Source organism: Megachile rotundata, chromosome 4 (genome assembly GCF_050947335.1).
Source record: "Megachile rotundata isolate GNS110a chromosome 4, iyMegRotu1, whole genome shotgun sequence".
NCBI classification, from domain to species: Eukaryota; Metazoa; Arthropoda; class Insecta; order Hymenoptera; family Megachilidae; genus Megachile; species Megachile rotundata.
Genome location: NC_134986.1, coordinates 13,408,018 through 13,435,973, shown reverse-complemented (window position 1 = coordinate 13,435,973; position 27,956 = coordinate 13,408,018). Strand labels below are relative to the sequence as shown.

General features: G+C 37.6%; 1 protein-coding gene across 1 annotated transcript in view; it reads left to right on the top strand.

Moving 5' to 3' along the window:
* Positions 1–1,416: 1,416 nt before the first annotated feature.
* Positions 1,417–27,956, top strand: part of rho-6 (serine protease rhomboid 6) — a 167,924-nt gene continuing 141,384 nt past the window's right edge. Inside the window, exon 1 of the mRNA XM_003704967.2 lies at positions 1,417–1,638. Within this exon, the coding sequence (XP_003705015.2) occupies positions 1,634–1,638 (5 nt within the window). The 5' untranslated portion in view covers positions 1,417–1,633. The remainder of the gene's footprint in view (positions 1,639–27,956) is intronic.

Genomic DNA, 27,956 nt, shown 5'->3' with positions numbered 1-27,956 from the left:
AGAGGGAAATCCCATTCCCGTTAAGATTAAATTTCTAACGTGTGAACCCTGCCTCTTACCTTATAATTTATCTCCGGCGTGTTTGCATTACCCGCGAATTTGCCGGTGTGTGCGGTTCAGGGGTTAGGGAACGGTCGACGGAACACGCTGATCCCAGAAAACCTGTCGCACGTTCGCCAGAAGCTTACGTATTCACGGATACGTGAACTGCAACATCAGCTTATTCGACGATCTCGCCAGCTTCGACGTCTCTTTTCATCGCGATCGTTATTAACTTCCCACACGAGCTACTCGCGAAACAATGACTCGATCTATCCATTTGCTTCAATACGAATGTTACACGAACCACGATAATTGCGTTCGATATTTCAAACGAGATTTCAAATTCGAACAGGATTTCAATCGGGTATAACGCGCTATAATGGAGCTCCGCCGTATTAGGATGGTGCCTAATTTAATAACCCGATACAATTTGACTGAGTTTAACCCAATAATCTAACCCTGTCTAATAATTCAATCTCATCTAACGATTTAACCTCTCGTAATTTACTCGATGACGTAACACAATCGTAATACTGTAACTTAGCCACCAATCTAATATTAAAGAATATTAAAGAAAATATAAAATATTTTTAAAAAATCTAACTTCATTTAATTCTAATAATTGTCGCGCGATGTTTTTCATTAGAAACTTGCGTGCGCATGCGCGAAGGCTGACGCAACTACTGTGACGTTCACGCATGCGCAACACACTCGTAAGAAAAAATCTTGACAGCTCATCACTATCTAACCCAATAGTATATCGATAATCAATAACAGTGCCTCTAATACGAGATATCCTAGAGCTACATTAGAGACATTATCCTCGCATTGCTAAATATGAGTAAGATATTGATCACGTATCGATAATCGATAACGCCAACGTGAGGCGTCCAAGAGCGAGGTCAGTCCCTGACATAATCCTATCTATTTAAATAATTCCGAATCGAATTTCGACGAGTGATCAACATTTCATAAGTATGTCTTAATACATACCTTTCTATCGGCGTTCGATTGGCGCTGTAAGTTTCGCGGTGAATAGTTCCCGCGTTCTCCATTGCACCGGATATCTTGTTTCATTTCTGTCGGCGTGCCAATCCTGCCAGTCACTATTCCGTGTGAAAACAGGCTCGGTGCACTTTGGACACACTCGCGTACCGAGTTAACAGGCGTCGTTATTAATTTTCCATGCGAACATGTTACAATTTCGGAGCGTGGACTTAGCGCGATGCGGAAGACACGATTCGCGTTGTTTCGATCCTTGTCGCGATCGCGCCACCGAACTGAAACTGTCCTCGTTGCGCGCGCAGCGCGTGCTGTTGACCCATCGTCATGGCAACCGTGCGACGAGTCTACGCTCGTCCAAGGTGGATGGACTGAACAGAAGTCAGTGTACGCGCGGACGTCAAGCCGTATTGTTCACTGTCTCGTGCGAACCCTTCGTGACGTTTTGCTTTCCTCGCGGCTTATACGTCAGTTTATAGTGCTTGTGTTCGCTGCCACCTCAGAGATCAACGGGCATCCGGTGGATTCGCGAGGCCAGAATTCCTTGCGGCTCGAGGGATCATGGAGTGACTGGTCAACGGCTGAATAAATGAGGTATGTGGCAAATTACATATAATTGTGACGTATGACGCGATTTTGAATACGGTCACTGTTTCGCTTGAATACGCGTTTATATCACGACGAGATTAATTGACAGTGGAACAGTTAATAAGATAAAATTGTTCGGTTACTGAATGTTACGTGAAAACAAGGGTTACCGCGGTAGAAAGCGTGCGGCGTCTTACGAAATATCGAAAGCGCAAGGGATAGTGGGTTTGGCATTCCAACGGACAGGCATAAACCGCGCGAAAAAATTACAATGGCGGATTTGAAACGCTCTGAATTCGAATCGCTGCCGTAGTAGAATTAGTCATATGTAGCAAGCCACGCGATGTAATGTTGTAAAATCTTTTTATATCATACTATAACGTACAATGTTAGATTATTAGTACAATTTTAATCGAATTCGGAGTTTTTTTTTCGTGTCAATTATTCGACCGAAGCGAAGTACGCCGCTAACTGGTGGGTTAACCGTCTAGCGATATTTAACGGTAGGTCGATATATCGATAATGTCGTTAAAATATTATTAAATGAAAGAGTCACTACTTTATCCAATTCTGGTACTTTCAATCTTATAATCAGCAACTATTTCTGTTTAAATTGTAAATATAATTTAACATAACTTTAAAAAAAATAATTAAATTTTAACGAGGGATATCGATATAGTAGATATTATTTTTAATTACCGGTGATGGTAGTGAGGGTGAATGTGTTCATCAATGTACTCTTTCGATATATCATTGCAAAAGTAATAAAACATCGCATGTTTTAATATTCATAAGATAAACTGTCCCCTTCAGGCGACATCGTGTTGCGCCAGAACACTAATGGAAACGAATGTTTCTCAAGTGCTTCGGCTCTGTCAACCATCGGTCGAGTGGTTCGTTCTGCTTTTAGTTTTGAAGATCGGGTTAGAAGAGAGTGGCGTTTATCAGGTTACGATGAAAGCATCGTTATCCTGAATGCACTTTCGCGATTTTTTTTTACGACCTACGTCGTTTCGATTTTGGTTAGATAGAAAAGCCTTTCATCGAACCATCCACCCTTTTAAACCCCGTTGTTCGCGTAGACGTTGTTCCCCGCTTTTTATACGTTACAGAGTTTTAGGGCGACTCTTTTACGCTCAAGGAAACCGGGTTCCTTCAACGCGAATCGAGCATTTTATCCGAATTTTTATTCGATCCGCGAATTTCGAAACTCCGATGTTTTATTTCAAGAGAAACATTTATCACCCGCGCATATTTGCAAACAAACAGAAATATGAAATAGTAGCTCCGAAAAAAAATCACTGGGACTCAAACAGTTAAATAAAACTCAAATACAGTTCTATCGATAGCCCGTCGAATATAAAACAGAAATGTAAAATTAAAAGAGCTATAGACTCCGCGGAACGCGCCACCGTCAAAGCGTCAAGATTTTTTATTTCGCGTGCAACCATTATTTTTCCTCGAATAAAAGAAATTGTCAAAGAAAGCCTTTTGTTAAAGGGTTGCAAAAGTTTGCGGTACACGGTACAATCCTTTACTAAAATCGGATCAGAGCGTTGCAAAGGTACACAATTTTAAACGTCGCATTTTCTAATTTTCTCACCCCCTCAAATTTTCTTCTCTTGTAAATTTTGCTGAACATTACTTTTTCTGGGCACATAAAAATTTTAGGAAAATATATAGGTATTCCTCTCTCTTATTGTTAGGTACATTTTAATTAAGTATGTATGGTGGAGATAGATTTCTGTGTCTTACTGTATAGTTAGATTTTTCGGTATTGATAGAGACAGAGAAGTATGTCAACAGACAATGTTTATAAAATTGGAAGCACCTTCAAATGTATACAATTTTTAGTAGCAGGTTTTAACTTGTCGGTCAACTTGTTTATAAGTGGTTCCAATCCTTAGCACTTCTACGTTGAGTTTTATAAATAATCTAGATAAATAGATTGGTTGAATACATATATTATAATAAACGAAAAATATTATTCAATATATTTTTGTATATATATTTTCATATATATAATTTTGCCTCATTGTTACAATATCTCTTGATCAATTCTGTAAACGAAGTAGTGGGTGGTTAAAAGAAATCAATCCCAAAGGGTTTTCTACGTTGAGTCTTATAAATAATCTAGATAAATAGATTGGTTGAATACATATATTATAATAAACGAAAAATATTATTCACTATATTTTTGTATATATATTTTCATATATATAATATTGCCTCACTGTTACAATATCTCTTGATCAATTCTGTAAACGAAGTAGTGGGTGGTTAAAAGAAATCAATCCCAAAGGGTTTTCTACGTTGAGTCTTATAAATAATCTAGATAAATAGATTGGTTGAATACATATATTATAATAAACGAAAAATATTATTCACTATATTTTTGTATATATATTTTCATATATATAATTTTGCCTCATTGTTACAATATCTCTTGATCAATTTTGTAAACGAAGTAGTGGGTGGTTAAAAGAAATCAATTCCAAAGGGTTTTCTATGTTGAGTCTTATAAATAATCTAGATAAATAGATTGGTTGAATACATATATTATAATAAACGAAAAATATTATTCACTATATTTTTGTATATATATTTTCATATATATAATATTGCCTCATTGTTACGATATCTCTTGATCAATTTTATAAACGAAGGCGTGGGTGGTTAAAAGAAATCAATTCCAAAGGGTTTTCTATGTTGAGTCTTATAAATAATCTAGATAAATAGATTGGTTGAATACATATATTATAACAAACGAAAAATATTATTCACTATATTTTTGTATATATATTTTCATATATATAATATTGCCTCACTGTTACAATATCTCTTGATCAATTCTGTAAATGAAGGAGTGGGTGGTTAAAAGAAATCAATTCCAAAGGGTTAATCGAAGCATGTCCAAAAGTTGAACAAACAACAGTATAAATATTGAAAACATTTGTGAGAATTTCGATCTGTTCTTCCGAACTGTTTGAGCGAGGGTTTCAAGGTTACCTCGAAGACGTTCTCCAGTCCAAATATTTCCCCTTCGAATAAGCTCGGTCGTTCGCTTTCGTTAGACCCGCTTTTGTTTTCGTTTCACCCGTTCAAAGGAATCCGTGGCTCAAAGCGAGTGTGCCCGGGCTAAGGAAAACGTATTCTACGCACGATTCCGTTTCCGCATTTGCATCCGTGAGAGGCAACGTCGCTTGTCCATTTACTACGTCGACGGCGAAATAAGGTCGTACGGTTTTTCCCTTCGTTTAAACAAATTCTCAACGTGATCCTGGCAGACGGCTGTCCCGAACAACTTTAACGGGAGCCGATAGTTTATGAGACAGGAAAGTTCCGTTTTGCAACTTTCGAACCTCCCTTGTCACGGGTGCTCGATCGATAGAATTGTTGCGTCGAGATTTCGAGTCGAATTTATCCCTTGTTTGTCGCGGTTCAAATATTTGCTCATTCTTTGTGAGATTTATATCGAGTTGCTACTTCGAACGCGTTACTCCAACTTTCGTTTGAATTTTCATCATAATTTTCGTAGTCATCGATGTATGATTGGTATCAAGTTTTATTATTTGTTACAATGCAGTAATTTTAGTTCGTATAATTAGTGAGAGTGTAGTGTATGAATCAAACAGGAGTCGAATTTATCCCTTGTTTGTCGCGGTTCAAATATTTGCTCATTCTTTGTGAGATTTATATCGAGTTGCTACTTCGAACGCATTACTCCAACTTTCGTTTGAATTTTCATCATAATTTTCGTAGTCATCGGTGTATGATTGGCACCAAGTTTTATTATTTGTTACAACCCAGTAATTTTAGTATAATTAGTGAGAGTATATGTCAGAGTATCAAGTAGGAGTTTAAGGTCAAACACGTGGAGAAATAATCGAAATTCCAGAAATATTAAGTAATTTTATTATGGTAGAAGGTAATGTAATATTTAAATGTTAGTTTCACGCTGCAGCGTTGAACACCTAATCCCAACGATGTTTATGTTCGTAATTAGTATCCCCGGAATGTTTATGTATTCATGAAACTACAAAACACGTGTTAAACGCGTGCTAGCAGTTCAGAAACTGAAGTATATAAAATTCGGAAACTTTGTAATTACGAAGACTCAATTAGCTACGCGAAGACTGCAATAACTACCGAATTACTCGTTCGAATCAGATCCGGCGTTGAATTGTTGTTCAAAACATTTCCGACAAATTAGCAAGAAGACATTGTATTCTCTTTTCGTGGAAATTTCATCCGCTCGATACACTCAAACATTTTCATGGATATAATTAAAATGAAACTGTAGCGCAGGGTGGAATTGGGGTATCCGAAATAATTAAGTTTCCTTGATGAGAGTTTTTGAGGCTTCCTAGCACGGTTTGTTACGGTTGATATCGTTCGAGATTTTCGGATGTAAGCCGCGTTCTGAAGGAAAATATTCTCTGCGTTTTGCTGGCAATGTAACCGGCTTCATCAACGTTCTGGGGACACACCGATATTGAGGCTCCCTGCAATACTGGCGAAATGTTTGGAATATTTTCTTTCTGGACTCGATTCATACACAAAATTCTTAAACATTTCCCTCTTTCTAAGGAATTTTACCTTGATATTCTTCGTTGTATGCTAATTTCGATGCTTGTAACAATTTGGGTCGAATTGAATTCTGTTTTTGGTTGTGATTGGCGTTTGTTTAGATGTTTTGGTATTTGAGTAACTAAGTGTGCATTTAGGTATTTGGGGAGTTAATTTAGATATTTAGGAAGATAGGTAGCTATTTGGATATTCAGGTATTTAATTATTTATGAATTTACTATTCAGGTATGTGGATATTTGTGTATGTGAATAGATCAGACATTTAGATATTTATTTGAATATTTAGCTATTTAAACAACTGCAGTACTGAAATTATTAGAACATAAATTTTTGAACATCATCAAAATGTAAGATCATGAAGATTTTGTATGTCATCACGAGGTATCATAGAATATCATTAAGGTTCGATACTGAAGTAAACATTCAAATTACTGGAATAGCTAAATATGAAGCAATAGCGAAGACTAGCTAGAAAAAATCGAAACTTCGAAATCCCTTCATCCACACTCCATTCTCCTCTGGAACAAAGAATAATGATATTCGAAAGACGATTCCCGGTTTATGAACAAGAGATTCGCTGTTCCGGGCTGCAATTTCCCGGCTGAAATTAGAGAAATGAAAAGGAACGCGTTTCCATCGACTTCCAATCGCGAAAGCTGTTTTGTCTTCGGGGTCAAAGAGAGCCTCGTCCTCTTGTTATCGCGAGGGAGTCTGCCTACTTCTCTTTTCCCAGTTTCGTTCTTTCTTTCTATTTCGTTTGCCGCCTCTCGATCCACCTTTTTATTTCTGCATCCGTCTATTGTCAACGGAGACGAGGTGAAAAGAAAGTCGGGTGCGTCGGGCAGAAATGCGATTTGTCCCCTGAAAACTGCCGCCTCGTTGCCCTCCGCGTTCTATGTCTCGTCATCTCGACGACGACAACGATTTCGACGGCTCAACGATCGACCGCATTTATTTAGACGTGCACGATGACCTGCTCTATTATTGGACAGCATTTCGTTCGAGCCACGGCTCGATCGACGGAATAATGAACGTCACGGATTAAGATCACCCTCCACGGATAGGCGTTTCATTATCGGAGAACGGATGATTAAATCGTTGGAATATTATTCGGCTAATTGATCGTGGATTTAAATGTTTTATCCTGGGAGGATCGCACGGTTTCGTATCTGAGATTCGGAGATGCAAAGGGGAGTGTTTTTAGGAGGATTAAAACGGGTTTAATGTACTGAAATGGCTTCTACGGAAAAGAGGATAATGAGATTGCGTCGGTGTTGTTCGGTTAATTAATCGTGTTTTGGTATTGAGGGATATAAACAGAATTTTGTAATCTGATGCTTAGGAATATTTTGAGAACTGGAAAGAGGATTAATTGTGGGGATATTTTGCCAAACTGTATTTTATTGTTGATATTCTCTTTTGTAATCTGATGTAGGGGTGAAGAGGTGTTTGCTAGGGTAGAATACATTAATACAATATGCATGTATACGCAAAATCGATTCCGGTATTAAAGGAGATGATTGATTAAATCCTGTCAAAAAACATTTGCTCTCGCAGGGATGAAAAAAATTTCTTGAAACTAAAAAAAATTGAGAGATTAAAATTAATATACTGCACAAAAATATCAAACTACAACAATGTTGAATTATTAGTAAATTTATAAAAAAATTTTAAAGTTATATTCATGGAATCCTAACTGCATCTCAAAGATTTTTAGTCCTTGTCAGATTATTCCTATGAGATACTTTCGTGCAGTTTTTACTGGTCCAGAGACATTTATTTGCCAGCAAGAAAGTCCTAGAAAGAACAAAGTCCGTCGATCTTCGATTTTCTCCCCAAATTAACATTCTAAGATACGATCAACGGGACGGTAATATTTACACGAAGATTTGGATCGTTTCCAATCCGAGTAAACTGGCTCGCTTTTTCCGCGACGCCAGATAGGAAATCGTAAAATTATTTATTTGCATTCTCCCTCATGAATTGTAAGATAGAAAAATTCATTGCATTTGCCGTACGTCGAAAATATATGAACCACTTACTTTTTGCCGAAAGTGAACTGATAGCAATCGGCAATAGCTATCAATTATGTAGTTCTATCTATTTTACCAGTTTTTTTTTTCATTTTAAAATATTTTGGTTTGTATAAAATCGCTTGTTCTACATTTTTAGGTAACATAGAAAATAGACAGTAACATTGTAATTATTTTACATAAATGTTATTGGGTTTGTGTTCAATTTCTAGTTTGGTCAACTTCTCTATTATGAAACAATTCCAGTCATGTCTATATGGTTCAATTTGTGCAATCTCAGTATAAAAACCAGGATGAATAAAATTTCAGTCTGTAAATTGTCTGAATACAATTTAGTATTAACATTGAGTGGATACAATTTGATAGCAACATTGAATGAACGTAATTTAGTATGAAAATCAAAATTCAGTATCAACCCCTTGCACTATGATTTATTTGTCAGACGCATCCAACTATTCTCTACAATTTTAAAATTGACAGAAAGAATTCGAATCCCCTACTGATATTCTATTCGAGACTCTTGACTACGCAAACTATAATTACACTTATACTGAAATTTCACGCGTACTAAAAATATGAGAAAAGTTTGCCATATTCACACTGTACGTGCGTCATGAGTTCCTCGCTGGGGTTAACATTGGACGAGGAGAATTTCAGTAATAATATGGGATGAAATTTAGTATGAACATCAGGTGAATACGAGTTTGATATGAACATTGGATGAATATAATTTCATTATAATCATCAGATGAATGTAAGTTTAATATCAACATTCGATTAATATAAATTCAGTATGAACATCAGGTGAATGTAAATTCAATATGAACATCAGATTAGTATTAGTTCAGTATGAACATCAGGCGAATATAAGTTCACTATGAACATCAAAAAAATATAACTTCACTATGAACATCACATGAATAAAATTTCAATATAAACATCAAATGAGTAGAATTTCAGTATGAACACCAAATACATATAATTTCAGTATTAACATAGAATAACGTTGACATTAACAACCCAATAGAAATCAGTATCAGCACAGATAAAATCGTATATATTTGAATAATCCTGCACCGAAACTATCGTCAGAATTTGTGTAGAGAATAGTTGAAAGCAGTGTAGTATTGTGTCGAGCGCGAAACAGCAGCAAATATTTTGTAGCGGTTCGGATGATTTTTCAAATATATTTGACCAAACTATTCATGCCACGCGAGTTCTCTGTCGTACTATTCGCAACGGCAGAGAGTAGAGAAAAGCTTAAAGCTCGATCTGGCATCGGACCAATTTCGCGTCGATCGAGGCTGGTGCACGTTTCGCGTTCGCCTCGCGACCAAGGGGTTGCCGGGGTGGATGGCTGGAAAAAAAAGGAAACGGAGGTCGTGAATAACCCCATTGGCGTGTAATCAGTACGCGGAAATGTCCCAGGGCGCTTTAATAAACCGATACCAGTATTTTTTCCAACGGGCCTTTGATTTACCTTCCGATCTCGCTCGTTTAGCGCATCGACAACGCTATCTCCGCGATGAAAAAAAAATGAAGCTTGCAACCCTCCTACTGTGCGCGATACAAAAGTTGAATTAATATTCTATCGACTACTGCCGGGTCTTTTGTGTGTTTCTGCTTTGTTACTCGTAGGCGAGGGAAAAATTGCTGTATTTTTCATATAAATGCAAATTTTTCGGTCGATGTTGTTACGGTGTCTTTGCTCATTAAAACGGATCAACTTAATCGTATTGTCGGAGGAAATCGGGGTTTTATGGGACGTTTTTTATGGTTTTGGTAGATTTAGGGGTGGAAGTTTGGGAAGGTGGAGTATGGTTTGGGGGTTTAGGGAGGGGAGTTTTGGGGGGTTGAGGATTTGGGAATTTGAGGAATGGTGTATGTGAGAATTTGGGGATGTGAGGATTTGGGGATGTGGGAATTCGGGGATGTGAGGATTTGGGGATGAGAGGATTTGGGGATGTGAGAAATTTGGGATGTGGAAATTTGGGGATGTGGGAATTGGGATATGTGGAAATTTGGAGATGTGGGAATTGGGATATGTGGAAATTTGGGGATGTGGGAATTGGGATATGTGGAAATTTGGAGATGTGGGAATTGCGATATGCGGAAATTTGGGGATGTAGGAATAGGGATATATGGGAATTGGGATATGTGGGAATTTGGAGATGTGGGAATTGGGATATGTGGAAATTTGAGGATGTGGGAATTGGAATATGTGGAAATTTGGAGATGTGAGAATTGCGATATGTGGAAATTTGGGGATGTGGGAATAGGGATATATGGGAATTGGGATATGTGGGAATTTGGAGATGTGGGAATTGGGATATGTGGGAATTAGGATATGTGGGAATTAGGATATGTTGGAATTTGAAAATCTGAGAATTCGAGGATATGGGAATTCGGAGATGTGTGAATTTGGGGATGTGAAGATTCAAAGTATCTTTACTATAGAATTTTAGGATCTAAGTATTTGGGGATTTGATTATTGTAAACTTCAGAATTTGGAGATTTAAGACTTGCTAACTTAACAATTCACAGACTAAAAAATTTTGTAAATTGACTATTCGGATTTGAAGAATTAGAAACCTAACAATTTGGAGATGATATAATTCACAAATTTGCATCATTTAAAATTACGTAACTAATTACTGTATTCGAGGTAGAAATACCGTAACATTTTCGATCAGACCAATATTATTTTAGCCGTATTTTCAAACTCCCTCCGGTATTTTTTTACTCTTTATTCGAGCAAAATATATCGCAGGTTGTTTTTAATGCAAGTTTATGCACCGAAAGTTACAGCGTTGATCAACACCAGAGGTTGTTTACACAGGCCCCTTCATTTTTGCTACACGATTTAAACATTATAGGGAAACTGTGCTGGTTACACGCTCCGCCAAACGGAAATGCAAATTTATTCGCTGATATGATAATACGCGTTTGTATTTGCAATTCGTCGAAGTAATCTTTTTTTTTCCAACTTTATCTGCATGCTTTTTCAGTTTCCGTCGGGCAATGTAATTTCGATGTTGATACTGCTGTAAAAGCAAGGTTTCGTGTTATTTGATCGAAAGTACCGGGAAGAGGGCTATCATTAATTAAAATATAAATTCTAGAATGAAAATATTTGAACCGACATCGTTTCCTTTTTAATCTGAAAGCAATATAACGTTGACGTAATAAACTTTCCATTCGCGTGTTTCAGTTTCTAATAAAATGGGGAAAGCATTTTAAAAAATGAACAACCGCGTCTTCATAAATGCTGGAAAGATTAATCGTTTCTAGTCAAGCAACATTCGCTTCTGCTACTTCTCGTTCGTATGAAAGAGATGAGGGAGTGAATCGAAATATTGTGGGAAAAATTTATAATAAAATTCTTCTTTTATTTGTTCTTGTAAGATCAGAAAAGAGATTTTGAGAGATGTTGCAATTTTTAGGTGGCGGGCTTCAAATTCTGAAATTTTAGAAATTTGGGGAATTTGGGGAATTTGGGGAATTTGGAGAATTTGGAGAATTTGGAGAATTTGGAGAATTTGGAGAATTTGGAGAAGCTGGGAAATTTGGGGAATTTGGAGAATTTGGAAAATTTGGGAAATTGGGGAATTTAGGAAATTTGGGAAATTTAGGGACAATTGGGGAATTTAGGAAATTTGGAGAATTTGGGAAATTTGGGGAATTTGGGAAATTTGGGAAGTTTGAAGAATTTTAGAAATTCGGGGAATTTATGGAATTTCTGAAATTTGGAGAATTTTTGAAATTTGAAGAACTTAAGGGAATTTTGGGAACTTAGGAAGTTTTGGAAATTAGGGGAATTTGGAAAATTTGGGGAATTTGCGAGAATTAAGGAATTTGAGAAATTTAGTTAATTTGGAAATTTGGGAAATTTAGAAATTTAAAGAATTTAAAACTGCACAAATTTAGAGAACATAGAAATATAAAAATTTGAAACTACAGAAATTCAATAACTCCAAAATAAAAAAAATGTAAAAATTACAGCAGTACCAAAATTGTGGTAGATTCAACTTTTCATATTCATTATGTTTTCCATTTGGTGCATTAATTCTTCCTTTTATCGTTTCGGCTTTAAAAAAATATTCAACGAACTTTCGCCGTTAGAAACCTGGAACGTTGAATAACGCGTCGACGAGCGAGAAAATTTCCACGTTGGAATCTTGATTACCGTGTTAACGTTCAAAACGAAGGTTCACCCTTCATTTTAATACTCGCCAGCTCGTTAAACCAATTAAAGAACAAAAGGTTTTTCTGTCAGTGGGCCGATTAACGTTCAAAATGAGGGCTTTACTTTGACATGTGTCTACTTCTTATACTAATTAAACGAATTAGACCCTTCTTTTCAGGGGTAGTTAATATTGAGCACCAAACTTAACCTTGCTTTTTACATCCAAACTTGTTAGACTAATTGAACTTACACTACAAGTTATACTTTTTCTAATAATTTACGATCAATAGAGATTTCAGCTTTATTTATAATTTAGCGACTGCAAATTTTCAAAATAGTTACTTAATAATTTTACTTCATAATCTTTGAAAATACAAAATATTCTAAACAACATCCCAAAATGTAAATCATTTAAACAAAAAAATGTATCTAAATCTAAAGATAAACCCAGAATCCGAAGCCGACGAATTGAGAGCAAAAGTCGCGGAATTAATACATCGACGATAAGTTGAAACGTAAAGTTGAAAACGCAATAAAACAGGACGAAGCAGGAGACAGGCAAAGAAGTGCAAAAAGAAATATTCATTAAGTTGTCCGCGAAAGTTCCGGGTCCCTCTGTGACCGCGCGAACGCGACAAAAAGCTCGAGTGTCGAGACAAAAGGCGTTCCGCAACTTTCCTTATCAATGCATCAAGCACGGCCAGGGCAATAGAATTACTCGAACTTTTTTAGACTTTTCTGGCGGCGCCGGGCACCGGGCGCACAATAGAGCCCTCGGTACGCGCGAATACTAAATTTTAAAAGTAAGCCCCGCCAGCGGCGAAATTTATGGCTAGCGCGAGTACAAGTTTACAATTACACGGAAGAGCGGGACCGGGGGAATCCGCATCTTAATCCCCTTTTTATCCTTTGCCCCGGCTAACTCCCCGAGCCCCTATGACCTCCGGCTATCCGTGACCCATCCAACGAACTCTACCCCCGGATGAGGCTTTCTCGATGGACAGTCTTGGAACGAGGACCTATTTTTATCCTTACAAATATACTCTGGACGTCAAGTTAATAATTCCTAATTGCACTTGACTGAGAATTCTTGCCTCACCATATTCATCAGACTTCATCTTTTTAGACTACATCTTGTTTGCTGATATTTGTTTTCATCGATCGTTTGTGTACTTTCTCTGTAACACTTCAACAGTAAGATGTCGAGAAATAACTCCTTGATTGGTTTAAATGTGAACATTCCTAGCTGGCTATATTCCAAGACATCTTCCTAAATCGCCACACTTCTCTATTACAACATCCCTATCTGGCTCATTCACATATCTCATGATCTAGTAGTCCTATGTCCCCATACACCCAGTCCCTCAAAACGTCATACATAAAGCCATACTGTATGTATATCACGTCTTATTCTTCTGTTGTTAAACTACAAGTCTCTATACCTATACCTAAATCTCTATTTGGTCACGTGCATCAGTATACACTCGTACGGTTCTATCATCATATAGTCCGTGTTGGCGTCGAAAGGGAAACTTTACAGTATAGTGTTTCACGGTTGTCGGACGTTCGGTAAAACACGATACGGGAAAGCTCCCCGTTAATTATTTAAAGCTTCCACGGAGACCGGGCGAATTCACTTTCGAGGGGCGTGGTAATTTCAATTGTAATAAGGTTATCTGGCGCAGTGTAGAACAGTAATTCGAAGGATGCCGGGCGCCGGAGTAAATTTCGACCAACACGTGCGTCCGCACAGATGTTGCCGAACGACGACGACGTATATAAACTTGGAATTTCGAGTATGATGGAAACAGTGCGCAATCGGTACACGGTATCAAGAGATTCCAGTTACAGTCGCGTTGCGGCATTACAACCGAGTTTAGACCTTACCACCCCTTACCATGTAAATCCATCATATTTCAGATGCAACAGCTAGACGACTACGATATTATCTTGTCCATTGTTATTGATTTTCCGCGATCAATTGTACGCCCCCGAACGGGCTATTATTCCTTTATCGAACACTGATTATTCCGCTTTATTGTTTCGGCTATTAACTTCGCTTCATCGGTTACCATACTGCTGTATTAATTGCTACGTTGATTAGGTTTCTTCCTTCACTTTTGTCGATTAATTATAAGTTGGACCGATTCATTGATTCAGCGGTTTAGCATACTGATCCGACTGACTTCGTTAATCGGATTCGTTTCCTCCGTTTCTCTATCAGTTTGCTTCCACGTTTCTTTGGGCGAGCAAGTTTTAATTAAGTCGGATTTCAAGTTGTTAAATTTCTTATTCAAGTCTGCTATTTCTTGTTTCGTAAGTATAAGAAACAGCTCATGTCTCCAAAATATTAATCAAGTTTGTTTATCCATTCAGAAGATGAAGTTCTTTCAAGTATTCACTGTGTGAAGTACCAGATGTACCGGTTAATAATTCTTTTTTTAAAAACATTTTAATAAGAAAAAAAGGAAAGAATGCTTCATTCAAAGTATCGTCACTAGCTATACATTTTACCTATCTGCCCTTCAAATTATGAATGTCCCCAACAAATTATAGTAATTGAGCAATGTGGTGTTTTATGAACGTAATGATCTGATCATATAATTTGTTCATATAATTTGATCATATATCCAATCTTGATTCCCGAAACCGATGAAGCAAATATTATTCGTATTGTAACGTTGTGTCAAGTCACTTTTACCTCAGCCTCCTCGAAATTCTAACCATTCGCGCAGAAAACGAGATCTTGCAGGAGCCGATGGTGGGCGGCATAATTTTCGCGAACGCGACATTTCCGCGCCACCCTTCTCAACTTACCCGGAGAAAAATGTTCTTTCTTTAATGACGTGTCACTGCCGCGAACTTAGGGGGGCTGCTTTCTATTAAAACTTACTCGGAATTGTTTTTCCCACGGCGAACCTGTGGTCGCCGTAAAATTACTCTCTGTGATTCTTATCCCGTCAACGTTGTTTAGAAACGTTGGATACAACGTCGTTTCGACGGCACTTCGCAGATCCTTATGAAGGATGTACTTATTTATGGATGTCGTAGAAGAGAAGTTTAGAGGGGGTTGTTCGTTTCAAATTTATTTACATGTTAATTTTTCATTAATTTTCATTGGTTCATTTTTGTATTTAACTGGTGTATTTGACTGGCTTTTTTGATAGACAGACATTTTGTAATAATTCAACTTTTGTATTGATAGATATTAATTTACTATATATTCTGTTTGTAATTATTGAAGTTATAATTTATGGTCGTATACAGTATTTACAATTTACATTTATAACTTGATTTTAGAATGGACAATTATGTATTGTATTTACAATTTCCTGTTATGTACTGCACTTACAATTTGCAAATATAAATTGTTTTTATAATTTAAAATTATGAATTGCATTTACAATTTGCAATTATATATTGTTCTTATAACTTAAATTATATATTGCATTTATAATTTGCAATTATGTATTGTTTTTATAATTTAAATTATATATTGCATTTATAATTGGCAATTTTGTATTGCATTTATAATTTAAAATTATGCATTGCATCTATAATTTACAATCATATGTTGTACGTATAAAATGCAGAAAAGAATACAAGAAGATTTTACAAGTATTAATGAAAATAAGATTTCTGAGTTAAAAACGAAACCAAATATTAATAACCGAGGTTAGACACAATTAACAATGTTTAGATAGCGAAGTGCAATTGTTATTCTTTCAATAGATTTCACGGCGTGTTACTAATATATTCGCTGTTTCTGGATATTCGACTGGAAAATACACAGTTCGGTAATTGATCGGAGCCCGATGGCGTTTGCTGGAGTCAATGCAAATATTGAAGTTGATTCTGCCGCATCTATAAACGCGGCAGTTGCGATACACGCGGGTAATAAAACGAGTCGTAAGTCATAATATTAATTCGTGCCGAGCGTACTCTAATCGTATCCTGCTTAACTAGAATCCTTGTCCTCGACGATTTTAACGATAGCTGGCTCTCGAAATTAATATGATAAGTTATTCGTTGATAAAACTGCGAGTTATTTTAATCTCGAATACACTTTAGCAAGATTTATCGCGATAAAATTCTTCGTCGGTATCGCGACGCGTTCCTCTCGACACGTTTCGCAATTCTTCGCGACAAACAACGCGGAAACTACTTGTATTTCCTCGAAAATTCTACCGCGACCCCTTTCGCGAGCGTCCAAAAGAGAGAAAAAAAAATAATCGGAAGCTTTCCGCTCGAGCAACCCGGAAAATCTTTCCTCGTTCCCCGCAACAGATTCCGTGCCATCGCGAGGAGCAGAAAAGGTAAGGGTGGAAAAGAATATTCTCGGGAAGAGGAGAACGTAAATATCAGAGTGAAGACACCCCCTTCGTAGGTGGCAAAAGAACCGATCCCCGCCAACCTAACTGCTTTTGCACCGTGTGCCAATAAACATCTCTCTCTCTCTCTTCTTTACCTCCTTTTTTCTGCTTCCTTTTCGAGCCATGCGAAGTGTGGCGAAAGAAACTGCTTTCCCGCCACTTTTTCCTCTCTTACTCGCTCAATATTTTCTTCCATCTGCCTCTTTCGGTTAGGTAGCCAATCGTAGACGCGAATTTCTCGATATCTTAAGGATGCATTTCGATTTTAAATATAGGTATTTGGGAGGTACTTTGATAGAGGGTTGTTTTGTTATATGTGTTTTTTTATTTTTATTTTGGTAGATGATATATGGTTCGTACATGTTATTATAGTCATATGTGAGGTTGCTATGTGTTACTGTAGTCATATGTGAAATTGCTACGCGTTACTATAGTTATGCATCAAATTGTCATGTGATACTATAGTCAAGTGGTATTATAGTTACGTGGTACCATAGTCACGTGGTATTATGGTCACGTGGTATTATAGTCACTCGGTACTATAGTCACGTGGTACCATAGTCATATGGCATTATAATCGATTGATGGCATAGTCACGTGGTATTATAGCCACTCGGTACTATAGTCACGTGGTACCATAGTCACATGGCACTGTAGTCTCGTGATACATTAATCACGCGGTACCACAGTCACGTGATGTTATAATCACGTATTGGATCGTCATGCGTTACTATAGTCATATGTTAGATCGATACGCGCTACTATAGTCACATATTAAATTGCCACGCGTTACTACAGTCACATATTAAATTGCCACATACTAGTTTTACTAGCAGTTAGATCACCACATTTTGTAGAACCAAAAGTTTAAATTGTTACACGTATATCTACGCTTTTAAATTGTCACGCGTTTAGTTCGGTAAACGTTTAAATTGCCACGCGACTAAATTACCATGCGTTTAGATTGTCACGTGTTAAATTGCCATACGCTTAGATTGTCACGTATTAAATTGCCACGCGTTCTATAACCACGTGTTCAGATTTTTACGCGGTGCGTAATCTTGCTACGCTGTTCGCTTCGACCACATTCACATGCGATTTCAAAGACATACCATGAATATACCATGCTAACTAATAATAGTAAAATTTTCATATTATGTCAAAAGAGCAGAAATATGCATTATATTATGTTTCAGCATTATTTTATATTTCTGTGATGTCACCAGAAGATTTGAAGATATTAACCCTTGATGGTGAGGGTGAGTCCAGTAGATTCACAAACTCATTTCTCGATCACTTATACATATTCCTGAATGAATTTTTCAAACAGTACTAAACATTTTTGAAAAATTTATTTCGACACAAAATATTAATATCAACATTCGAGAATATATTTACGGTATCACTTATACATTGCAACAAATTTTGATTATTTTCATAAACATCTAAACAAGATTTCCACTACCGAAATATACCAAAAGTTTTCAAGATTCCCAGTTTTCAAAATTCGCAAAAAAAATTAATTTCAAACAACAGAAAATAAACATTCGTTTAAAAAATAAAGACTGACAGTCTTCCGAAGGAAAACAGCTGGGCATCTTCGAGATAAACGATCCTCCTCGACATTACAGTATTAGAGGCGGTGGAGGGTGAGTTCGGATGGCACTGTTTTGTTCTGCGACGCAACGACGTCGTCGAGACACGGAATTCACCGAGAGTGGTCTGCTGACGAGATTATAAAAATAAAGTTTCGAGCTTGTCCCGGTCGCTTGATACTCGAGCTGCGAAATTGCTTCGCGACGGGGGTGTACGCGAATGTCGTTGAAGGGGACGAAAGGGGTTAGAATCCGTGGGATTTATCGTTTTCGATTATGTGGCCCGGTCGGGTAGCACGAATTGAAAACGACGACGGTTAATTAAACTGTTCGGAATTAAGCGGTCTCGCGGATATCTACTACCGTTAGATTCTTCTTTTTACCGGCTATTTTTCTGTTTTTAATCAACGACCTTGTTATAAAGGTATTAGACAATCGATGAACTCGGAAATTGAAGTTCTAGCGTAGCGCTATGGTATTTGTTTCGGGCTGCATGAATCGATATGGACATTAACGCTTTAACTTTTTTCTAAAGCATTTTACTATAAATGAATTTTATAAATCAATTTTATATATTGAATTTGATAAATCAATTTTATATATTGAATTTGATAAATCAATTTTGTATATTGCATTTGATAAATCAATTTTATATATTGAATTTGATTAATCAATTTTAAATATTGAGTTACATAAGTTAATTTTATATCTTGAATTAAGTAAATCAATTTTATGTCTTGAATTGAAAAAATCAATTTTCTATTCTGAATTGAATAAATCAATTTTATATCTTGAATTGAATAAATCAATTTTATATATTGAATTGAATAAATCAATTTTATACGTTGAATTCGAAAAATCAATTTAGCATGTTGAATTGCATAAATCAAAGTACGACATAGAATCCTCCAGTTCACTTTACATCTCGATTCAGTGTAAAACAATTTGTCATTTGGTTTTTGCATAATTTTATTCGTGGACAGTCAGTCGACTAGCATTGTAACATCGGGCAATCGAGAATGAATGGAGATCGCAAGAAAAGCGGAATAGAAAAGTACGTTTCAGAGCTCGTAGTCGGAATAAAAAGGTCGAGGAAAAGTTGTTAAGAACATTGAATGTTGAAGCCCGTTCGTGCGATCTGCCGACGAAAAGACAGAAGTTAGAGGAAAATTCGTCGGGAAAGTTTGGCGAAGGTCGAGACGGAGTGTTTTTCGAATCGATTCCGTGAGCTCAGCGGGGCAAAACAGTGGGCTCACAGTCTTCGAGCAAGCGAGGAGGCGTTTCAATGAGGGAAACTACGCGATTCGTTAACCAAATGATTTCTCAGGGCGGCCCTGATGGCCCGGGGGACCAACAGACTCCAACAACTTTAACTTCCGTTCACCCCGGTTGCATTATTGCGAGCCTCGTTAACGCTTATCGCGTTCGCCAAGCTGAGTTTCCTCGAATTACGAAATCGAAGGAGAAATCGTTTGTTTGTGCATTGCTTATCAGACAGAAATTGCTACTGGATATTCTTCTCTGTTGTTGGATTTTGTTACTCTCGAATTTGGGAGTTTTATTGGTTAGTGATTTTTTGGGGGGAATTTTGGGAATTGAGGGTTTGGGTAGTTAGATATTTGGGGAGTTGGGAATTTGGAAATTTTGGTGGTGTGATGATTTGGAAATTGGGGATCGTAGGTATTGGGGGTGTTGAGAATTTGGGAATTTTAGGGATTTCAGAATTTTGGAATTTGGGTGCGTGGATATTAGGGGATTTAGGAATTTGGAAAGTGGAGAATTTGGGAGTTTGAGAATTTGGGAAATTAGGTATTGGAAAATTTTGGAATTTGGAAGCGTAGATATTAGGGGATTTGGGAATTTGGAAAGTGGAGAATTTGGGAAATTAGGTATTGGAAAATTTTGGAATTTGAGAGCGTAGATATTAGGGGAGTTTGGAATTTGGAAAGTGGAGAATTTGGGAAATTAGGTATTGGGCAATTTTGGAATTTGAGAGCGTAGATATTAGGGGATTTGGGAATTTGGAAAGTGGAGAATTTGGGAAATTAGGGATTGGTAAATTTGAGAATCCTACCCACCGTAATTTTTGAAGTTTCCTTTCCTCCCTTCTCCCACCATCCCACACTCCACCTACACCAGTGAAAACCCATAAACGACTACTATTTAAATGCCATCCCACCCCCCATCATCAATCCCCAATTTCGAAAAAAGTCCACTCTCGTTGTCACAATCTTATAAAGAAAGTTGGTAAGTCGTAAGAAAGTTTTTTCGCCGGTATAAAGTTGTTGGAAGTATAACGCACCCCTCGCTCTAAAGTACAGGGTGGCAGGATGGTGTTTAGGAAGACGAAATTCTTGGACCGGGCAAAATAACTTCGTAGCCGTTGAATAAAATACAAACTCCATCCTGTTCGAAGAATACAGTGTAATTTTCGCTAAACGAGTCGTTCTCGTGTCGCTGTTTACCAAAAAAGTTGCAAGGGGGGCGTCAGAAAGTTGTCGTATCTTGGCCAGCATAAATTTCCGGTCCGTTTTCTTCGTGAGCTGGCGATAAATGTTACGAAACAAGCTATTTCGTCGTTTCAACCCCTCGAGGAAAATTTCAGCCCTCGACTCTTCTTCGTTCGCGTTCGTGGAAGAACCGCGGGATTTGCAAGTAAATGAAAGGCCACCTTTGGCGGGAAAACGATTCCTTGGATACGCGAATTTGAAAGAAAGTAACGAGAACCGAATTCACGGGAAAGCGGAGAAAAAAGAAGGGGCTGTAGGAGGGTAAAGAGGAGGGCTCTTCTGTCGCGGCATTAATTAATCGCTTGAACTTTTAACGGAATCGTACTTCTTTCTTCGCGATTCTTTCTCTTTAACCTCGTTGTTTTTCTTACTTCGGTTCGTTCTACTTTTGCTGATACAAACTCTTCTATTTTTTTCAAGGCGAATTGTATCGTCGGGTTTTTTTCTGGTTACGTTGCAGATTTGGTCTTGTGGAAATTTGTGCTTTGGGGATTTGGAAATTGACTTAGGAATTTAGGGATTTAGGGGTTTATTGGGAAGTTGGGAATTTGGAAATTGGAGTTTTAGGGAGTTAGGTGTTTGGAAGGTTAGAGTGTTGGGAATTTGGGGATTTGGAAATTTTGATGCTTGGGAATTTGGGGATTTGGAAATTTGGATTCTTGGGAATTAGGGGATTTGGAAATTTGGATTCTTGGGAATTTGGGGGTTTGGAAATTTAGATTCTTGGGAATTTGGGGATTTGGGGGTTTAGATTATTGGGAAATTGGGAATTTAGAAGTTAGACTTTTAGGGAGTTAGGTATTTAGGAGGTTAGACTGTTGGGTATTTGGGGATTTGGAGAGTTGGATTATTGGGCATTTGGAGATTTGGAAATTTGGATTGTTGAAAAGTGGGGAGTTTGGAAATTTGGGAATTGGGGATTCAAGTGTTTTGAAGGTTAGCCTATTGGAAAGTTTAGCATTGGGATTTCAGGAATTTAAGCATTTGGACTTTTAGGGACATAGATGTCTCATCAGTTAGCCTGTTGGAAATTTAAGGATTTGCAAATGCAGATCATCAGAAAATTAGCAATTTGCAAATTCTTGATATTCTTATTATTCTTGAAAACTCAGATTTAGAAACTTGTCCTTTCGAAGATGTAGGTCCCATCTTTTGAAACACCTCATATATGCTTGCATAGAGAAAATTCCACTTCCTTCACACATCAACTACCCCAGACATGATCATATTTATAACACTATTAACACTGTCCATTAGACGAGTAGTTACATTTAGATCAACCCCTCACCTTACTATGTCGTGACGCACTCATGACGCACTCCATAGTCCACATATGCTAAACCAGTTGAATACATGTGTTCCATACAAAACAAGTCTAATCTTTCAATTCTCTAAGCTTGTCTTCACATTGTAGCAATAATTATCCGTGAATGATGCAATTATCTAAAAAGTTGTAGATTAAGTTTTAAAAATAAATAAAAATTGTACGTTAACATCCGTATTCATCTCGACCAGAGCATCCCACTTTCAATACTTAGAAACTGTAAGATGGATTTTGTCGCGATGTCGTTAATGGAAGAGACGCACGCACGGGTTGAAAGAAAAACGAGTACTCGGTCGTCGCGACGCGTTGATAATTAATGTAATTAAGCCTGACGCGGTAAGAGAAGAGGCAAAGGTATACAATGATCACGGCTGACTGTTCCGAGATTAAACGTTGAGCGACGAAGGAAAGAGGGGAACGAGATTAAAGAGTCGAAGGGAGGTTGAAGCGAAAGGCGCTAGAGAGGGTGGGAATCTCGTTCTTCTTTAAATAGAATCTTCGCGAAAAGACTTAGACGGGTGGTTCGCAATTAAAACGGCAATTAACGCGACTACGCGTTATTGAAGACCGTGAATTATAGTCGGGCGAATGGCTTTAATAAATCGTTCTATTTCGAGCAGAAATGTTCAATTGTACGGGGCGGAGAATGAAACGGAACGAACGATAGAACGCCGGGGATGGACGGGGTAGAGACAAAGGAAGTGTATTTTTCATTTCGACCCAAGTTCCCGCGCCAAGGATTCAGCAATTTGAATGACAATCAACGCGGTTTTACTTCGCCCGGACGGAATACGCCTACGCGGGATTATGCAAATCCGAAACTATAAAGGCGTCGCCACCGCCTTTCATGCGAGTAAACGCTATACCGGCGAGGATGGAAATCGAGCTTCCATCGGCTACAAAAAACCCGCGGCTTCAATCTCGCGTTGGATAATCGGACGATCGTTTCCTTTTTTGCGGAACACCTTGTGATTTCGATTAACGGATTTCTTTTTAACGACGCATGCTGCTCCACCGATTGTACCTACGTACCCTTTAGGGATATCATATGGTCATATAATGTCATATAGTCATATTATGTCACATAGTCATATAATGTCATATAGTCATATACTGTCATATAGTGACATTTGTAATGTCACAAATGAAACCTGTTGTACATCTAGAAATGTCGAAATTTAAATTCAGAAATCTGGTAACCTAGAAAGTTAATACACCTTCATACAACATGCATGTATATGTGAATATACCTCCACATACGCCTCCATATATGCCTCCACATATGCCTCCACATATGCTTCCACATATGCCTCTACATATATGTGAATATATCTCCACATATGCCTCCACATATATGTGAATATACCTTCACATATGCTTCCACATATATGTGAATACTTATCACCTCCACCATTTGATCTACCGAAATGTTCATTCTCTATACATCGATTTCAATAAAAAATCTAATTTTTCCATGCAAGCAAAATTGCAAGGCTCCATATTTAACCTCGAACGAATCTTAAGGGAATAATTCTTAAGAGCTTTCCACAGCGTTTGTATTTATCGTGACAGGATTGGCTATTTAATTTGTATAAATTTGTATTCGCGAGCCGTCGATTTCACCGAAGAGGGTGTAGTTTGTCGCAGAGAAACCATAAAGAGAACGAGGTAGATGCATTATTCAGGTTTTAGCAAAGGTGTATCGTGGTCGGTGAAGGAAACCCTACGATAAGGTAACTACGTTCGCGCAGGCATTTGTCGTTGGAAAAGCGCGCAGCGTGACAAGAGAGTAAAATTCTCGGGCTTGAAACCTTCTTCTCGGTCGCCAGTGCGAGAAACGTCGGGAAGGACATTAATTTCCGCTCTCTCGTTCGTCGAGAGCTTCCTTTTTATGACCATCTTTATGTTGCTGCGACTGAATGAGCTTGAAATTACGTGAGCTCCCTCTATCGCCAGGTGCATGCGAAATGAGCCAACTTCCTACTTCTTCCTCTTTTTTTCCTTCCCTTTGGCTACAGGTGACGCTAACAAGCCGCCATTGTGGCATAATTATTTACCCCGCTGCCATGAAAATCTCTCTCGACAATTTTCTTCGAATCGAAACCCTTCATCGATCGAGCTCTCCATTGGAAATCCGTTTACTCGCAGATAAAATATTTCTCGGTGCTCTTGTTCTGGCTTATAATTATTCGTAATTGCTCAAAACGGTCGTTCGTGGCAATCCACGTTTTCTGCTGCTGGATTATAATTAACTTTCAATCGATGCTGCTCATAATTATCCGCAACAATTCGTGCCGCGATACATTTCTATACAATATTTAATTTAATGATTTATATCGACTGTATAAGTAATTTGTAACGAGGTTTCGAATTAATTAAGTTGTCAATTTAATCGAACGCCAATTAACGTTCAATAACTGGGCTCCTTTTAACGGAGAACCATAATGATTTCCTCAACCGAAAACAGTACTTAATACTTTTTAATTCCATTACCCAGCAATTAACGTTCAATTTTCCCACAATCAAGAATCACGTAATACGAAAGATTCGGTAATTGGCAATCAAAACTTTAATATTCAATTCAAACTGGTTAAAAGATGTTAACGCTTTCGTGCTACCATTTTGAAATGTTGAAAATGTTGAAGTTCGTGTTTAGTCATATTTTCCAATTACTTCGCGATGAAATAACGCTAATGGAAGCTTGAAAAAATGGCGCAAAAAGAGCGTACAAAAGTTGGAATTTGTTCGAAAGTTTGACGAGATCAGACTAATCGCAACAGTTAGCGTGTATCGTGTTTCCGTTGTTGCGATTTTTACATCGCCCGGATTGTGTAGAGAGGAACGCACGAAAGCTTCAATTACCGTGGAAAGCACGAAATTTTCGGCCAGTTGTACCGATGTGTACGAGCAATTTGCAAGCAGCTAACTTCGTTCAGAACTGCAGCTATTGTTCCTTTAATAGTTATCGAGCGAAGTATAAAGTCATCAGCATACCTGTCGACTCTGATACGCGGCAGCAGTTCCGTTAGTTTGTTTCCGGCGATTTACACTCCAAATACTCGAATATTGCCTTCCGACTCACGGTATCTTCGTGATTGCTATACCATCCTTACGAATTCCGAAATTATGCTTCGAACTTTCAGCGCGAACTTCTGAGTAAATATGGAGCCGGAGTTGGGGATTTTGTTTCGGAGGTTCATTCGCTAGGGAATTTGTTAATTTTCGGTTGCAAGAACTTGGGGATTTGGGTTTTGGTGATGTGGGAGTATGGGGATTTGGGAATGTGAGAATTTCGGGGTTTCAGAGAGGTGGGACTTGAGAATTTGGGGATTTGAGGGGTTGGGAACTTGAGAATTTGGGGAATTGAGAAAATTGCAAATTTGGGAATTTGGGATTTGGGAGAGTTGGGAACTTGAGAATTTGGGGATTTGGAGGGATTGGAACTTGAGAGTTTGGGGATTTGAGGGGTTGGGAACTTCAGAATTTGGGGAATTGAGAAAATTGCAAATTTGGGAATTTGGGATTTGGGAGAGTTGGGAACTTGAGAATTTGGGGATTTGGAGGGATTGGAACTTGAGAATTCGGGGATTTGAGGGGTTGGAAACTTGAGAATTTGGGGATTTGGAGGGATTGAAGCTTGAGAGTTTGGGGATTTGGAGGGGTTGGAACTTGAGAGTTTGGTGATTTGGAGGGGTTGGAACTTGAGAATTTGGGGATTTGGAGGGGTTGGAGCTTGAAAGTTTGGGGATTTGGAGGGGTGGAAACTTGAGAATTTGGGGATTTGGAGGGGTTGGAACTTGAGAATTTGGGGATTTGAGAAAATTGCAAATTTAAGAGTTTAGGGTTTGAGAAAGTTGGGAACTTGAGAATTTGGGGATCTGAGGAAGTTGGGAACTCGAGAATATAGGGATTTGAGGAAGTTGGGAACTTGAGAATTTGGGAGTTTGAGGAAGCTGGGAACTAGAGAATTTGAAAATTTGAGAAAGTTGAAAATCTATAAATTTGCGTCTTGTCATCTTCAGAATTAATTTTTAACATACTCAATTATCTCAAAAATCTTCTTAAAAAACAATCATAAATACTTAGAATCCTTGATGTCTAAGAAATTTGAGTCCTCCAACGATGTCCAAATCACTAACACGAATTTGCATCTTCAACTTAACCTAAAATTCATCTAACTAAAAGGGTGATACTAAGAAATTGAAAAGAACATTTTGACGCATTTTTTCACGAGCTTCCCTCCATTTAATGGGCACATTTCTAGAGTTATTACACCTTCTTTCAGGTAAGGTTTATGTTGCTCGACGGACCTTAATGGCACTTAAATCGTCGCGGACATAATTCAGTTCCAATAATCGTCCCTATCGTTAATATGTCGTTTCCCCGGGCGCGTTAATTCTCCGCTGGTAAGCTTTGCATATCCTCAATCGATTACGTAATGGAGGTATAAAAATAGGAAGTAATGCTGCTCGGTCATGATGTTTTTTACGCCTTAAAGGTCCTTTTAGTGCTCTCATTCGATAAAATGCCGTTTCTTCTAATGCATTGCATTTTAACTTTATGTTCATCCATCCTTTTAAAAACGTTCTATATAAATGATAAAATATAATGAAATATTCGTTCGTGTAGTTACAAAGAAGTTTTATCATTAATTTCGTGTGAAAAGTATGTAAAATATAATTTAATGTTAGACTGGATTTTTATGTATATTTTTATTGAAAACACATTTGTAAATAAAATTAAATGTTTGTTATTAAGAAGCTTTAAAAAGTATTTTATACTTCGTACATGTTCAGGTGCATGTTAAATATGTTCAAAATATGAGGTACTCTCTTAAAGATATCTAATAACAAATATTTTTTTTTTCAATAAAATTATGTATAAAAATTCACAGTCTTATTCTGTGCAAGAATTATAAGATCGCAAAAGTATTGTTTTTTTAAAGATCCATAATTTTTTGAGGTTAGGTGACTTAAAAATTGTCCCATCTTATGCTCAGCATTTTATGCAAAAAGTTGACGTTGTTTTTATTTTAAATAATACAAATGACCATTTTACCTATTTGCTTATATTAAAAAAAAATTCTGTACAACTTGGATTTTTATTTTCTTTAAAATTGTTTGCCCCGAAGAGTTAATACTTGTTGTCACAGAAAGTGCACTTCTCCTAAGAACATCAAACAGCTGAAGAAAGTAAGTTGATCATAAAGAAATAATAATTTAAAATTTTCCTCCAGTTCCTATCTTTCACCAAACAAGGTACCTCGAGTTGACATAACACGATAACGAAGGAGAATAAAAAAATGAACCTAATAAGTTGTCCATAAAACGTACGTTCGCGTTGATAGAGATTTTCACTTGATATTCTGTTTGTGAGCGCAAGATCGAGGAGGAGCATCGAGTGTACCGTAGAAAAGAAACCGTCATTAAAGCTTCATCAGGGAGCCATGAAAAGCTCCTTTCCCGTATCTGGGAAAGAAACGTTCGACACGAGAAATAAATTACTCGGAAAGTGCACAGCGCGCCGGTGTAATTCACTGAGCCCCGACAAAAAGGAGCCAATTGATCGCGAAAGATTTAGCAAACGCTCCGAGCGAAGTAAACACTCCGCAAGGTATTCCACGGGGTACGATAACTCCTCGCCATTCATAAATTACCGCACGACGATTTATCAGAAACGATCGTCGAAATTCCGAGACCGTGTCACGCCGTTC